The 15,764-nt window shown below is 37.8% G+C and overlaps 1 protein-coding gene across 1 annotated transcript in view; it reads left to right on the top strand.

Annotated features, from left to right (window-relative positions):
• PDE11A (phosphodiesterase 11A) overlaps nt 1-15,764 on the top strand; it is a 532,399-nt gene that overhangs the window by 495,539 nt on the left and 21,096 nt on the right. Inside the window, exons 20-21 of the mRNA XM_044669081.1 lie at nt 5,902-5,936; nt 11,961-11,980. Of these exons, the coding sequence (XP_044525016.1) occupies nt 5,902-5,936; nt 11,961-11,980 (55 nt within the window). The remainder of the gene's footprint in view (nt 1-5,901; nt 5,937-11,960; nt 11,981-15,764) is intronic.

Here is a 15,764-nt window from a genome sequence, read left to right on the forward strand (position 1 = left end):
TATATATATATATATGTGTGTATATATATATAATATATATTTTCCCCTTAGAATGAATCCTATTCTACTGCTTCTGATTTCCTCATAATGCATTTTCTTTTTTGGTAGGGGGAAGGATTTGTAATTCCCCCGGTGTAAATAGGGAATTCCCAGGGTGGAACTTCCTCTACCAATGCAGATCATTCCCCTCTCTGCAATTCCTAGTCTTAGAGAGGAGAGGTTAAATAACTTGGCCCAGATTATATGGCTAATATATGTCAATAGCAAGATTCAGCCCAGGTTCCAGAATCCGAGCCCAGCTCTCTAGCTAGCTTTTTGCCTTTCATATTTGCTTTATATTCCTTTATATTATATATTATTTATACTAAATTTCTTTATATTTATTCATCTTTATTGCATCATGGCATTTCTTTCCATTGACATACTAGTTTGTTTAACCATTCTATAATTGTTGGACACTTAGGCTGTTAGGAATTCTGTACAATGATAAATAATTATTAAGTTTTATTTTACAAGTGTATAAATTTATCTGCATTCATCTATGTTACCTATCTGTCAGAGATGAGAGTCTGACACTGTATATAAATGCTACCTGGAATATGGATCATGAAATAACAAATTACTATAACCCTATGCATAATCAGGTTTCACAAGGCCTACTGCATTTTTTAAAAAGTAATTTAGTTCTTAATAAGGTTGAGCTAGCCCTTATTTCTCCTATAATGAATAAATTTATGTCTATGTGCTTTTCTATACCAGAAGTTTCCCACGTGAAGCCACCCCTTGAGCCATGATAAAAAAAAGGGGTTTCTAGTTATTCCAGTCTGATGTCAATTTCCCATAAGTGTCATATACAGGTACCAATTGTCAATGAATTACTAAAATGAAATAATATAAAACTATTCTGAGAATATAATTTATTATATTTTAATCAGAAGGCATCTCATAATCTTAAGAGTATCTGAAATTATCACGATCAACTCTAAATAGTTCTGTACTGTAGGTTTAAGAAGTAGAGGTGAATAAGAATCCTTTTTTACAGAATTCTAGTTAACAGGTATCTAGTATCATGATTGTATTTATAGGACCAAAGGATCTAGTCTGATGTCTTTTTATTTGGGTAAACTTCTGAACTGAAAAAAAAAATACAGTCTTCCTCACAAAGGATTGTTGTAAAGAAGCTCTGTATAAATAAAAAAACACACACACAACAAAACGTGAGCCATTATGTTTATTCTTGAAAGAAAAAAAATGCAACTTATTTTGCCATTTCAAATAACTCGGACCTTTCTTGAGACAACAACCAGTTTACTGTTTTAGAATACTTACTCTAGTCCATAGCTACAAATGTAAAACCAGTCCACATCTGAAATACCAACCAAAATCCCAATTCTCATGATTAGAATCATAATATATATTTTACTCCCTATAAAGGCTTTATAGAAGAGTAGGGCTCTTAGCTAAGGTTTATGACATTTCATTCTTCTTCATGCTTCTGACTAACTTTACCAAGATAAAAGTATAAAATGGTGCCTCTGCTATTGAATCATAACCCAAAATCTTTATGATGGCTGTTTTTGCTTTTTCTTTATCTCACAAGTGCCTGTTTATTAAGTACTTTAAATATGCTTATTGATTGATTGGAGGAACCATTTTCTTTCCTTAAGTCCATTTGTAAACCTTTCAATTTTATTATTTTAGCATGCTTAAAAAGCGAGTTTACTCTTTCTACTTTATTATTCTCTTCAGATGGGAATGGTCTCCCATTTTCAGATGAGGGAAATAAACCTCAAGTCTGTATTTCAAACCAAAAAATTGTTCAAGGTCTCTTAAGAGCTTCTTTGACTGAGTGCTATGCAAAACTTCCTTAATTTAATTTTCCTTTGGAAGGTCAAAGTTTGTTGAGCTCCTAGGAAACAAGGTATGACATAATTAAATAAAGCTTTTAAATTATGTTATTGTGAAGAATCTTCTATGATACAGTTTTTTGCTCTTTAAATCCTTACCTTCTGTCTTAGAATTAATGCAAGTATCAGTTCTAAGGCAAAAGAGCAGTAAGGACTAGGCAGTTGTGGTTAAGTGACTTGCCCAGAGTCACACAGCTAAGAAGAAATGTCTGAAGTTATATTTGAACCCAGGACCGCCAGTTTCCAGGCTTGACTCTCTATCCACTATCCACTCTTCTATATTGGTGAGTCAAACTCCTTTATGCTATGCAAAGGCATGTGCCAAGGCATGAAGAGAAGTCTTAGTTCCCCAGAAGAAGCTGAAGGGAGTTTTCAAGGAGTTTCATCCTTCTTCCAACAACCTGTAGACCATATGGCCACTGCTCTAACTCTGGAGTCTTAGATTAGTCTCAGAGGCCATCTAGAAGAGTTAATCTCATTTAACAGAGGATGAAACCAAAGCCCAGTGAGATAAAGGGATTTGCCTAAGTTGACACAGATAGCATGAATCAGAGATAAGATTTGAACCAGCATTCAAATCCAACCTCAGACACTCAACTAGCTGTGTGGCCCTGGCTGAGTCACTTATCCCTATTTATCCCAGTTTTCTCATCTGTAAAATGAGCTAGAGAAGAACATAGCAAACCATTCCAATATCTTTGCCAAGAAAACTTCATGAACAGTATTGGTGTGACATGGTCATAAGGTCACAAAGAGTCAGACATACATAACTGGATGACTGAACAACAGTTTCTGACTCCACATTCTCCTACCCCTGGACCAATCTTCTCATGAAGGCAGGATGAGCTGATGGATTTACTATTAAGCAAAAAACCGACTCAGAGATATCTTCAAACTTAATACTCAAGCCCATTTCACCAAAAGATTTTTATTTTTTAAATGGGTCAAAAGCACTATAATCTCAGCTTTGGAAAATCCCAGCTTGCCCACTGAAAGCAATAGTTTAATTTGGGCAAGATATTAAAAAGGCTAGTTTCATTCATTTGGCTCTTCCATGCCAAATATAGGAACTGGGTTAGAAAAAGAGGCCTTTAAATATTTTATACTGCATTGCTTTGCAATCTGAGCTCCAAGTTCCAGGGTAAGAAGTCTTGTATTGTTCTTCTTGTGAAAATCAAGTAGGGAAGACTAAGCTATTTGTAGGGACAACCCTGGGGGAAATAGAAGCTCAAAGATGGTAGATTAACATGAATGGAAATTCAGATTCAACAGAAGTAACAGATTATCAGGCAATAGAAAGTCTAGGAAGGTAGGAATAAGATGGTAAGAAAAGAAGTCAGAAGTCGCCATCAGGACTGCTAGGGGTTGGAGGACAGCTAACTTTATATGAACATCATTGATGTTCATTCACCATTTTGAAGAGGATCAATGACATCGTGGGGTGATATCTTGACTTGCAAGTGAATTGGGTTTAACATTGGCTAAAAATCCTTACAGAATAAATTTAAAAAATGCAAGTACAAAATATCAATCAATTCAAAGGGCAAAAGAAGGCTTACACATGAAGATAGCATAAGATAAAGGAGAACAAAGGATAATAAAAAGATTAAAATGATATCATCTGATCAAAAGGAATGGGACCATAAAATTAGTAGCCTTATACCAAAAAGTCACTTTAAAGCAATAAGAACAATAAATTGCCTCAAATAATGAACTTGGATCAACATACTTTTGTGTAAATCAATAATTATTTATAACAAAACAATAAAGGATTTTTTTTTAGCCAAACTCTGTGTAAGAAAGAAGTAACTTGTTCACTAAGCCATCTAATACCTTTATCAATGACTTGAATAATGGCATCAAAATAAAGGCAGGATCAAATTTTCAGTTGATAGGAAACTGGGAGGGATGACTAACATACAGGAGGACAAAAGTCACCATGTAAAGGTTTCCTGACAGTCTGCAATACTGATTCCTTTCTATTAGATCAGTGGTTCCCAAACTTTTTTGGCCTACTGCCCCCTTTCCAGAAAAAATATTACTTAGCCCCCTGGAAATTATTTTTTTTTATTTTAATTGCAATTAATAGGAAAGATAAATGCACCTGTGGCCAGCACCGCCTCCCTGGATCACTGTAGCACCCACCAGAGGGTGGTAGCACCCACTTTGGAAATCACTGTATTGGATGAAATCTCATAGGGATAAATATACATTCTTACCTTTGGGTTCAAAAATTGTACCATACAAGTATAAGATGCAGGCTAGGCTTGGGGCTGGGGAGAAGGAGTCTAGAGAGCCATAGACACCAACTCATCTGGAAGAATAGACCTAAGGGGTGTAAAGGACCATGAGCTCAAATGAGCCAACAGCATAGCAGAGCAACCAAGAAGACTAAGACGATATTGGACTGCATTAAGACAAGCATAGTGTTTAGTACTAGGGAGGTGATGGTACCACACTACCTAATCAAAATCATTCCTCCTTTTTCAAAGAGGTCAGCACCAGGCTTAGGAACTTCCTCTCTACTCCATTCCCTTCTCTTAAATGTGGGAACATCAACACACATATTAATGTCCCCATAAATACCCTGGCTTCCCAGTCCATTGATTTTAACTCCCATGACCTTCATCTTCTCTGGGGCTTATTCACACACAAGATTATCCTACCATCTTGAACCTACCCTCACCCATAGTGATTCTACTCCCATGATTAAGAACTGCAAAATTCCTTTATCTGATCATAACCTCCCATCTTCTCCATCTTGTCTTGTTTCTCACTCATCCTTATTCTCTTCATCCTTAAACCCTTAGTTCTCAAGCAGGAAAAGACCCTATCTTGACCCGGCTGCCTCCCATTCTTAGGATGTACCTCGCTTGCTTTATCTCCTCATAGAAGCAATATCTTTTTTTTCAGATCTCAGCTCAAAGCCCACCTATATGAACCATATGCTCACCCCCCTTGTCACTAATGTCCCAACCCCACCAAAATTACTTTGTACCTACTGCATATATTTTATAGCTACTTTTCTGCATACTTAGTGTTTCCCTGCAATAAAATATAAGTTCTTTCTTTGGTCTTTATTTTCTCAGGGCCTAGAATGGTGCCTGAAAATTAATAAATGTTCGTTGAATGAACCCATATTTCATGAACCAGTATGTTGACCTCGAGGCACCACATTTTAGAGGGAAAGCTGATAAGCTGGAAGGTATGCCAAGGGAGGTGGCCAGGAGAGCCAACGACCTTGAGTTAATGCCATATTAAGACCAACTAAAGCAACAGACTTTCAAAATTGCTGAACTCTGGGTTGTGTGCATGAATTTCCTTGGGTCACTGGCTGTTCTTTTTGATATCCTAGAGCAAAAGTATCAAACTCCCTATTGAGGACCTAGCTATAACCACATTAAAGATTAAAATATAATTTACTTTATTTAGATAAAGTTCACGTGTGGTTTTCGAAGTCAGTAGAGAGCCCACAGGGATCCATGTCTTTTCAAATTTGATACCATTCCCCTAGAAGACTAATTTAGCTAAAGGAACCAATACATATACATCCATTCTCAATTTCCTTCTTAGAAGTAACCTATTTGATAATAATTTGGATTTGCAAACCATTTTGCTGTTGCTATTTCATTTGATTCTGACAACCACCCCAGTGAGGTGTTATTATTATCCCCATTTTATAGGTGAGGAAACTAAAACTGAGAGAAGCCAGTTGATTTGACTGAAGTCAGTCAGCTAGTAAGTGCCTGGGGTAGACTTCAAACTCAGGGTTTCCTGATTCAATATCTAGCACAAGCCATTGCACAAACTAGGTGCCTATTTGTCACAAACTGGAGCTCTGAGTGTCTTTCACCATCTGTAAATCATGAATAACAACGCGAGCCCATTGAGGGCAGGGAACAGGCCTCATTTTTATATTATTTGCCCAGGATTTACTGAAATGACTGACAGATAAAAATAATAAATATTTTAAATGAATTTTGCATTCAATCAGGCCCTTTATGACAATAATGCTCACAAAAATGCTTTGTGTTGGAAATGGAAGAAATATTATGGTTTAATTATAGTTTTGATGAGATTTAAGCTTGCCTCTGCAATGATCATTGTTCTATGCAAGACTGAGCTCCACTTGGTGCTATATTCTAAACACTTGAATGGACTCATTAATGACTCTTTCCAGGAGAAAACAGGCTGACTGTGAAGCCACTACATTATAGATTTCTTTTCTAATGGAAATGTATATTTGGCAAAATGTTCATCCTTGTATTTCATTTTTTACTTTATCTTTTCTAATTGCTAGTTTTGCTTAAAAGTATAGTCACGGAGAAATAAATCTATTTCCAAGGGCAATCAACTCCCAGAATAGCTTTGTATCATATTTTATTCTATTGACAATCAAACCCTGGTTCTGCAGGACAACTATAACTGTGAAAGAGTCTCTGTCACATGCAATCAATGAACTTCATCTTGGGGCATCTGAAACCCAGCTGAAGATGGAAGGGCAGGACACAGCTGGATTTTTAGATCCCTGGAATAGTTCATGGCACTGATACTTGGGGGGGGGGGGGGGAATTAGCTTCTAACTTAGAACCTGGAAAGATTTGAAGATGACTAAGAGTCATCTTGTAGAAAGAAATGTCAACTTCCATAATATCTGCTTCAGTGGCTGTTTTCTGACAGTCAAGCAACACTTTAAAATACTTCCATTTGAGGACAGCAACTAGGTATATGAAAAAAAGAGGGTCACAAGTCATTTGAACAGAGGTTACATGTTGTTTGGTGGAAAAAATGCTGGAGTCTATTCTCAGACCATTTTACAACTAAAACTTTCATGCCTACATTGCCATTTCTTGCTCTTTCTCAATTGAATCTTCTCTCTTTAATGCAGATCCTCTAGCTGATTATGGGGGAGCCCCTCTGGGGCACAGAAAAGGGGAGAAGAAAGATAATGAGGGCTGAGAATCCCTGTGCAGGCTCACACTTGGGTTCTGTCACCTGGAGAAAATGTCATTCGGTATTTGTTTATTGTTGTTGTTTTTACGTGGGTTTGATGGAGTCATCTGGGCTTCCTTTCTGATAAGCTGCAGCTAGTTTGTTCATTAGCACTGCGATAATAAGCCCAAAGCCATGGGGCTCAGTTCCCATGTGGGCCTGTTAACTTTTCTTTGTTGCTATAGCCACAAACTCTACACTGCCTTAATTACTCCAGCCAGCCATCGATCCATTGTTTATAAAGGAAATCAGATGAGAAGGAGTGGAAGGATTGGTGGAATTTCAAAATCATTGATTAAAAAAATGTCAGAATGATCACCTTCATAAACAAAGGCCAGCATATTATAATTTTTGCTTTTCTGTCCATCTTAAAGATATTCTTCCATGTACATAAGAAAGGGAGGCTAAAGTAAAAGCACATGATGAGATTGCTATACTCCCAAATGGTTTTCATTTGTGGATTGTGAAAAGGATAACCTCCAGGATGCCCTGTCCTCCCACCTCCCCACCTCCAGAAAATAGCGAAAGAGCTGGAAGCAGGGCCAGAGATCATCTTTCTGAGTTGGGGGAAATGGTTATATACTTGACACTGGACAAAAAATGGCATCCAGTGTCTACTGGTTTTCAAGTATATCTTACAGTCTGGTGTGATCAATAAAAGAGACCTAAGGCAATGTAATAGAGTTCAAGGAGCCATGGACTGAAAGCCTGGGGCTCAAATCCCTCCTCTGGCAGTTTATTAGTTGTATGACTATGTTCAAGGCACTTACCCTTTCTGATCCTCAGTTTTCTAACTTGTAAAATGGATATCATGATATCTGTTGCCTCTGCCTTCTCAAATGAAATAATGTACATGAAGTGCTTTGCAAAGCTTAGAGCACTATATAAATATTAGCTATTATTATAATTATGATTAGTGTAAGTGCTTCTTGGAATGGAATTTCTGAAATAGAGATTCATTTAGTTTGGACTTAGAAACCATGAAGAGTATAGTGATCCAGAAGCAAAAAAGAAGAATGTTAGACTTGTTAGGGCCTTAGAATTCAGTCCAACCCACCTTGTTTTATAAATGAAAAAAACTGAGCCCAGTGAGTTTAAGTGATTGGTTCAAAGTTACAGTTCTGGGCTGGGTCTAACTCAGACCCTAGTAGTTTAGGTTTGATGTTAAAACAAAATGAGATACTCCTAAATCATTCAATAGTTAACAAAAGGACATTTGCTTATCCAGAAAGGGGGAAGAATATTCAATAAGGATAACCATTGAGGAGGCCTTGAATTGATTCATCTGAATGAAGATCCATTCCCTGAGTTCCCCCTCAATCAAAAGTTAGCACTTCCTTGAGCCTATATTAACTGCTGCTTTGGACTCAGATGATGAGGAAGTTACATCAACAGTCTGGACTTTTAGACCCCTGAGCCAATCAAGTCTTGAGAAAATTCTCCATCCCTTTTGAGGAAAAATTAGTTTAACTTGTGGGGTGAGGGAGGGAAAGGAATTGGGATATTGCCCACAGGAGAAGGAGGCAGGATATTGGTTCTGTCACTTACACACCAAGCCAGCAGCAAAGGCAAAACTAGAAGCAAGATCTCCTGACTCTGTTTCCCTTTTTATAGTACCACAAAATAATATGCTAAAACTCAGGTCCAGTACACATGACCTGAATAATATAGGTAGAAGAACTGATTTATCTTCAAGGCCTGAACCACCCAAAAAGACCCACTAATAGAGGCTCTAGAAAGACTGAGCAAAGGGAAAAGGAAGAGAGCTTCCATAAGAGCAAGAATAGGGGCAGCTAGGTGACTCAGTGGAGAGGAAAAGCTAGACCTGGAGTTGGGAGGATCTGAGTTCAAATGTGGCCTCAAACATTTCCTAGCTGTGTGACCCTGGGCAAATCACTTAACTCACTTTGTTTAGCCCTTTCCCTCCTGTCTTAGAGTTGTTACTAAGAGAAAAAGTAAAAGTTTAAAAAAAAAAAAAGAGCAAGAACAGATAGACCCCCTCAGGGGAAGGATGAGATGTCCAAGTCTGAAAGGGTTCAAATAGAGAATAAGTCTTTCTTTTCAGAAGTTGAAGGTGAGATAGCACAGGCAGCTATGGAGAACTGAGTCAGGAAGAGGGTTTCCAAGAACAACTATGAAAGAAAGGATCTAAACTTATAAACTCTGAATCTAACACCCCATAACTGAGAACCATCAAAGCAGATTCCAGGGGACATAATCATGTTGGCTCTGTATTGTCCTAGACACAGGAAGGAATCTAGAATTAAGCTAATGCTCAATTTATGCCTGGGCAAGTACCAAGAATAATTAAATTCTAGGAATGTTTTAAATATGTTACACTTGGATTATTGTTTCTCATTATCTTTTTCTATACCCCTTTCTACAGTGAATCCTCTTAAAAAACACTTAATAGAGGGGCAGCTGGGTGGCTCAGTAGATTGAGAGCCAGACCTAGAGACAGGAGGTCCTGGGTTCAAATATGGCCTCAGATACATCCTAACTGTATGACCCTGGGCAAGTCACTTAACCCCCATTGCCTAGGCCTTACCGTTCTTCTGCCTTGGAACCAATACATAGTATTTATTCTAAGACAGAAAGTAAGGATTTTTAAAAAAGCACAACAGGTTGGCAGTGTAGTGGTCAGAGAACAGAGGAGGCATGAGCACAGGGAAAACCCTGGCAGTCTTAATTTTTCAGAAACTCTAGAATTAGAGAACCCTGGGAACTTTGGGAAAGGAGACACTAAAAAATCTTGTAGGTACTGCTAGATGGCTAGGTCAATGGCAGGTGCACATGAAAATACTGGAAGACATAGCAGTGGACCCCTGATCCTTAGTCCAGGGTAGCACAAGCTATCATGGTCCCAGTCTTTCAATATAATGCACATGGGGCATTAACTATCATCATTTTGTGTATGTAAGTTTGCAAGCTTACTTGATTATCTCAAGAACTTGATTATCTCCTCTTGGATGCTTCATATTCAATTAGGGCAAGTCTCTAGCAGATAAACAGTTGTGCCTTCATTATTTTATCTAAATAATGACGTGCTTTATTCACAGATGGAATCAGACCCTGAATTTATATTCCATTCTATTTTTTTTAAGGATTAATAGTAGCAGGAGGTGGTAGCATTGCAGGGCAGTAAGAGAACTGTATCAATAGTCCAAGGACCTAGTCTATGAAATGAGCAGGTTGCATTTAATGGCTGCTAATGTCTCTTCTAGTTCTATGATCCTGCTATTTAAAGAAATTAATTCCTAGTACAACTTGGTAATTTTCTCACTATTCTTTAAGTGTTATAAATCACTGCTTAACCTAGCTCTGTTTTTATCTCCTGTCTTTAAGCAGGGTTTCCAACTTTAATTTGAATCCTTTTTTTTAAGATTCCCTCCCTCTTGGGCCCTATCCATAGGTTTCAGATCAGCTTGGCATCAAAAGCTTCTGACCTGCTTTGACCCAATAACCATCTGTCATGGTCACAACCTTCTTGGCTGGTAAGGTTAATTAAAAGGTTGTTCCCTCTATATATTCAATCCTCATTAATTCATTAATTCCACAAATATTTATTAAGTATTCTGAAAGAGTACTATAGGAAGTGAGTCATTTCTAACTTCTTTCCCCATAATTGACAGAAGCCAAGAAAGAATGTGGTCCCACAGCATGGAAATTCCCATGATTGCCTTTTCTAATGAGAATTATTTTTCCCTTCACCTCATCACTGTTTTACCTCTTTTTTCCTTCCATTTTTTGAAGGAACTTGATCTTGATTCATCCCCACTTCTTGATATACTGTACCATCTATCATGTGATATGAAATTTATATACATGAGAGCTTGTAAGCTTCAAAATGAATATCCAAAATACTCCAAGTATTATATCTAATAGGAATTATTCAATTTAACTTGAAGCAAAAGGGAAACTAAAAGGCTAGAGTCAAGAGGGAGTTTACCCAAGCCGCAAACTTGGAAGAGAGAGCAAGGGAGGAGTTACAGAACTATATAAACAATAACATAAAGACACACATAAACAAAAAGGGAAAAGGAATTTTGGGACAAGGAAAGAATTCTGGGAGACTGAGTCAAAGGGTTCAAGATTTTTTCAAATTACACATTCCCCTCTATGATTCTTTGGGAGACCAGTCTCCCCAAAAGGATCATTTTAAACACAATCAACTTAAAACTTTAAAGATAATATTAATTTGGATATTAAAGATTTTAACTAGAGGTATATACAATATTACAGTATTTAGAGGGAAGTTACAATAACTTAGGGGCAAGAGGGAAATAAAAGAGAAAAGGTGGAACAAAACCAATGTTAGTTGCATTAACAAAAAGCCAATTAGGGGGCAGTCCCCTTTGGCAAGCTCAAGAATTCCAGAGGATGTTAAAGTATTCCTGGCTGCTTTCCCGTGAATGATATGTTGTTGCATCAAGTTCCAGGACACTGCAGAGCCCCGTACTAGAGATCTATAATGACTTAAAGGAGTTTGACCTAACTGTTTACATAAGAAAAAGATAGAAGATGAAGACTTTCTATTACTCAGATTACGGAATGCAGTCAGATCTATGGGGCTTGTCTGAAACATGAGTTGGGCCCTTAAATTGGTCAGGAAGAAGAGAGTTCAACACAGTGCCTTCAGGAAATTGTATAGTTCCTTGAATGCCCTCAAACTTCTTCCAAAAACAAAGGGAGAACTGACATCTTTTTTATGTCAATATTCTACCAATATCACTATATGACTATAACTCATAGAACATTATAGTTTTCGCAGAATTAAATTTAAATTGTTAGAAATTTAAAATGAAAAACATTTTTCCATGAGGAAAATAAGGTGTTGGGTGTGAGCAGCTACAACAACATATTACAAATTAACATGTTCAAAAAAGAATTTGTATTAAAGGATATCACCAGGGGAATGTCTGTGCAAAAAGAAGATGGGACAGTCATGTAGCAAGAACAAGTCTTCTGGCTGTCGGGAGAAAGTAAAGGCCGCCAACATGGGCAAATACTTTGTGATGAACTTATGGGTGAAAATGGACAAGAGTCCCATAGAATGGACAGGCCTAGGTGGATAGAATGGAATTCCCCCACTGATGAGATTACAGATATATTGGAGTATTTGAGTCTTCTTAGCAACCATTGTGATACAGGATTTGATGTACTCTAGAGAATTACAGTGCATAGTGTAGAGAGCATAGGGCTTAAAGGGCCAGAATTTGAATACTACCTCAGAAATTTACTAGCTGTGTTACCCTGGTTTAGTGACTTAACCTCTCTCTGGTTCTTTTTCTTCACCTGCAAAATGTCACAGCAGCAATTACCTCACAAGATTATTGTGAGGTTTGAATGACATTATATGTAAAGGACTTTGCAAACCTTAAAGTGCTTATTACTATTACTCATCAATTATACAGTTTCAATTAAAATTAAAATATTTTAATTTTTAAAATATTAAAATACTATTTTGATGATTAATAAAGTAATCTCACTTTATGACAGAAAACATTTTCTAAAAGACTCTAAATATCTCCTTTCAAATTAAATTTAAATAGAAATTTTAGCAAGTCTTTTTAAGTAAAGGTTGTAACATGTAAATTGGAACATGACAGGATAGAAGTAAAAAATATAGCTGCAGGTATGGTGTGAAAATGTGTCATTACTATCATTTCCTAATTAAACTTTCTTCATTGTGGCTACCTGGAGCAAAAGAAACTGCTTTTCCTTAAGTCCTGTTGCTTTTAGAATCCTGTAGTAGCTCCTACTGCAATCCCTCCTTTCCTTTATTAAGGGAGAAGAGGGAAGCTCAAGGGAAAGTTTTAGTAAGACATGCAAAATAAAAGCACCTGATTTTCTGGGAGAGGACCCAGAGGATATCTTGCTGGTGTGCTTTGGATAGATGCTAAAGATCATCAGAGAGATCCACCTGTATTTCTGACAAGCGTTTGTATCCTTGACACTGAAACTCTGTTTTCCTGTATGTTTTTGGAAAAGTCTGACTGACATGACCAATGATAGCTCAGCCTCTCTCATCAATGTGGATGGCATGCCATAGGTTGAAGCTGCATGAGCTGCCACCTAGTTAACTGACAGTTTCATTTCCTGTGGAGCCTGAGAAATCTTGGGGAGAGGAGGAAGGAGAACCAAAGTCCTTCCATGGGGAGCAGGATGGGGGTGACCTGCAGGAGGATATCAGATGTTATCCAATTGCCACAAGACAACTTGAAACTGCCTGAGGATCAGGAAGAGTCACTCAAATGACAGGAATAGGAAGGAAGGGGGTTATCATCATTATTTTTATTTATATTTAGCATCTCTACCACACTTGTATTTCCAGAGTATACTAAAATGGGTTTTCTTCCATTCATTCTGACACCTGCTAGTGTGTCTGCCTTTATTTTACAGATTAGAAACTGGAGAGGTTATGTTCTTTTCCCAAAGTCCAATGGTTTCTGCATTAGAACTCATAGTTTTTGAGGGCAGGGAGACCTGGAAACTACTGGAATTCCAGCTAACTTAAAAAGTAGATATTTTCAAAAAATCTTAAAACAGGGTAACATCAGAGGTCTCACTTAGAAGTAAAGGAGAGCTAATATCTGAGAAATCTGGATAAGAATATTTCTATAGCAAAACTATGATAACTTTAGAAACCTTTTTCTTTTCTTTTTAAAAGTCAGTCCATAAGCATTAATTAAGCTATTATTGAGTGCCAGACCTGTGCTAAGTAATCACTGTGGGTATAGAGAAAGGCAAAAATGTAGTTCTGGCTGCCCAGTTTTTCTTCTTCAAGACTGAACTCCACACCTTGCTCTTGCTCAAAGCAAGAGATCTTTCCCAATCCTTCTCCCAATATTAATGACTTCTCTTTAGAATTACCTCCCATTTACACTAAAAAGATATCTTTTTATATGCATTCTATATTTATTTATAGTTCCACATTTTCTCCTTCCCTCCACCCTTCCCCATTCATCAAGAGGGCAAGAAATATGATATCCATTACATACATCCAAGTCAGGCAAAACTTATTTCTGCATTAGGCTACACCGCACAGATCTTGTGTGTACATAGCTGTTTACATGCTGTATCTTTGATTAAACAATGAGCTCTTTGAGAGCAGGAATTGTATTTTTACCTTTCTTTGTACCCCCAGATCTTAGTCCAGAATCTAAAACAAATTAAGCACTTAATGCTTGTCAACAAACTTATCAAAGACAGCATCTCTAAGACTGGGAAGTCTGCTTGCAGTAGATTTGGGATCTTTCATGGAAGTGTTCCAGAGAGACACACGATAAAGCAGACTGTAGACATTCTATAAATGGTTCTCTCTGGCTGACACATATTGAAGAGGGGACTGTCTGGCTGTGAAAACCTTCAAACAGGCTTATAACCTTCAACTACTGCCTCTTTGCCTCAGCATTCTTAGGGAAACTCGGCCATCAGTGATAAGAATGGAAACTGACCTTCTGAGTTCAAAAGGTGCAGTATGGCGCAGAGAATTCCTTTGTGTCCCCTCCTTCCAGAGATTGGTTCTGTGGCCAGCAATGCCCCAATATTCTGAGGAGCCAGGAGCGACCTATGGGGTCCTTGGACAGTGGGCACTGAGACGTGCCACATCTGGACATGAACTTAATGGGTGGGACCAATGCTATGTAGGAAATGAGTTGAATTTCAAACCTATAACCCCAGAGACTAAGAGGGTATTGGGGAAGAGTATGCCTTGAAATAGTTGGAAAGGGATAAATATTTGTATATTTGCTCTTGTGATATCTTTGAAGTAAATATTCCTTTGTAAAAGCCACTCAAATGTTAAATGTTATATGGAAGTAAGTATTATCAATCAACATTTTTGAAGTGCCTGTTATGTACCAGGCACTGGGCTAAGCACTAGAGATTTAAAAAAAAGAGAGAGAGAGAGAGAGAGAGAGAGAGAGAGACAAATTTTAGTCCCTTTTCTGGAAGGGAGCTTACAGTCTGACAGGGGAGACAACATTCAAATACATGCAAAGCAAGCTATATACAGGAAAAATAGAAAATAATTAACTTAGGGAAGACACTAAAATTAAGAGAGGTTGGAGAAGGCTTGCTGTAGAAGATAGGATTTTACTTGGGACTTAAAGAAAGCCAGAGTAGGAAAGAGTCTAAGCAGAGGAGAGAGAACCAGAGAGAATGCCCAGAGCCAAGAGATGGAGTGTCTTCTTTGTGAAACAGCCAAGAAACCAGTTTCATTGGATTGAAAACTACATGTCAAGGAGTAAGGTGTAAGAAGACTGGAAAAGGTAGGAAGGAGCTAGATTATGAAGTGCTTTGAATGCCAAGCAGAGCATTTTGTGTTTGATCCTGAAGGCAATAAGGAGGCACTGTAGTTTATTGATTTGATTGGACCTATATTTTAAGGAAATAACTTTAGTAGCTAAATGGAGGATGGATTGGAGTGGAGAGACTTAGATGAGGGCTTCTAACTAATACAGGGGACAGATCTGGTAGGAGCTTAAACTACTGCTGTAAGAGAATAGCAACACCCTAAGGACTGAGTAAAGTAGCAGCCTGGCCCTGAGAAAGGGGGGACCAGTGCATGCTACACTACCTTGGTGTTTCTAGCCACATCTGTTTCATTCCTGATTGCGTCAAGCCAGATTGATCTAATATTGCTGAAGGCCAGCTATGTCACTTCATTTGAAGTTATGCTTCAGCAGGTCCTCAGAACATTTCTTTGGCTGACCCAGTTGGTAAATGAAACCCACTAAAGCTCTCCATACTGCAATGATTTTTGTCTGTTGCTCACATCTATGCTCCTCTTGTGGATACTTAGCACAGCAGGGCTGTAGGGAACATGGATTTGATGCTGGGTAGGGATTCCTTTTTGTCTTT

Source organism: Gracilinanus agilis, chromosome 3, assembly GCF_016433145.1.
Source record: "Gracilinanus agilis isolate LMUSP501 chromosome 3, AgileGrace, whole genome shotgun sequence".
NCBI lineage: Eukaryota > Metazoa > Chordata > Mammalia > Didelphimorphia > Didelphidae > Gracilinanus > Gracilinanus agilis.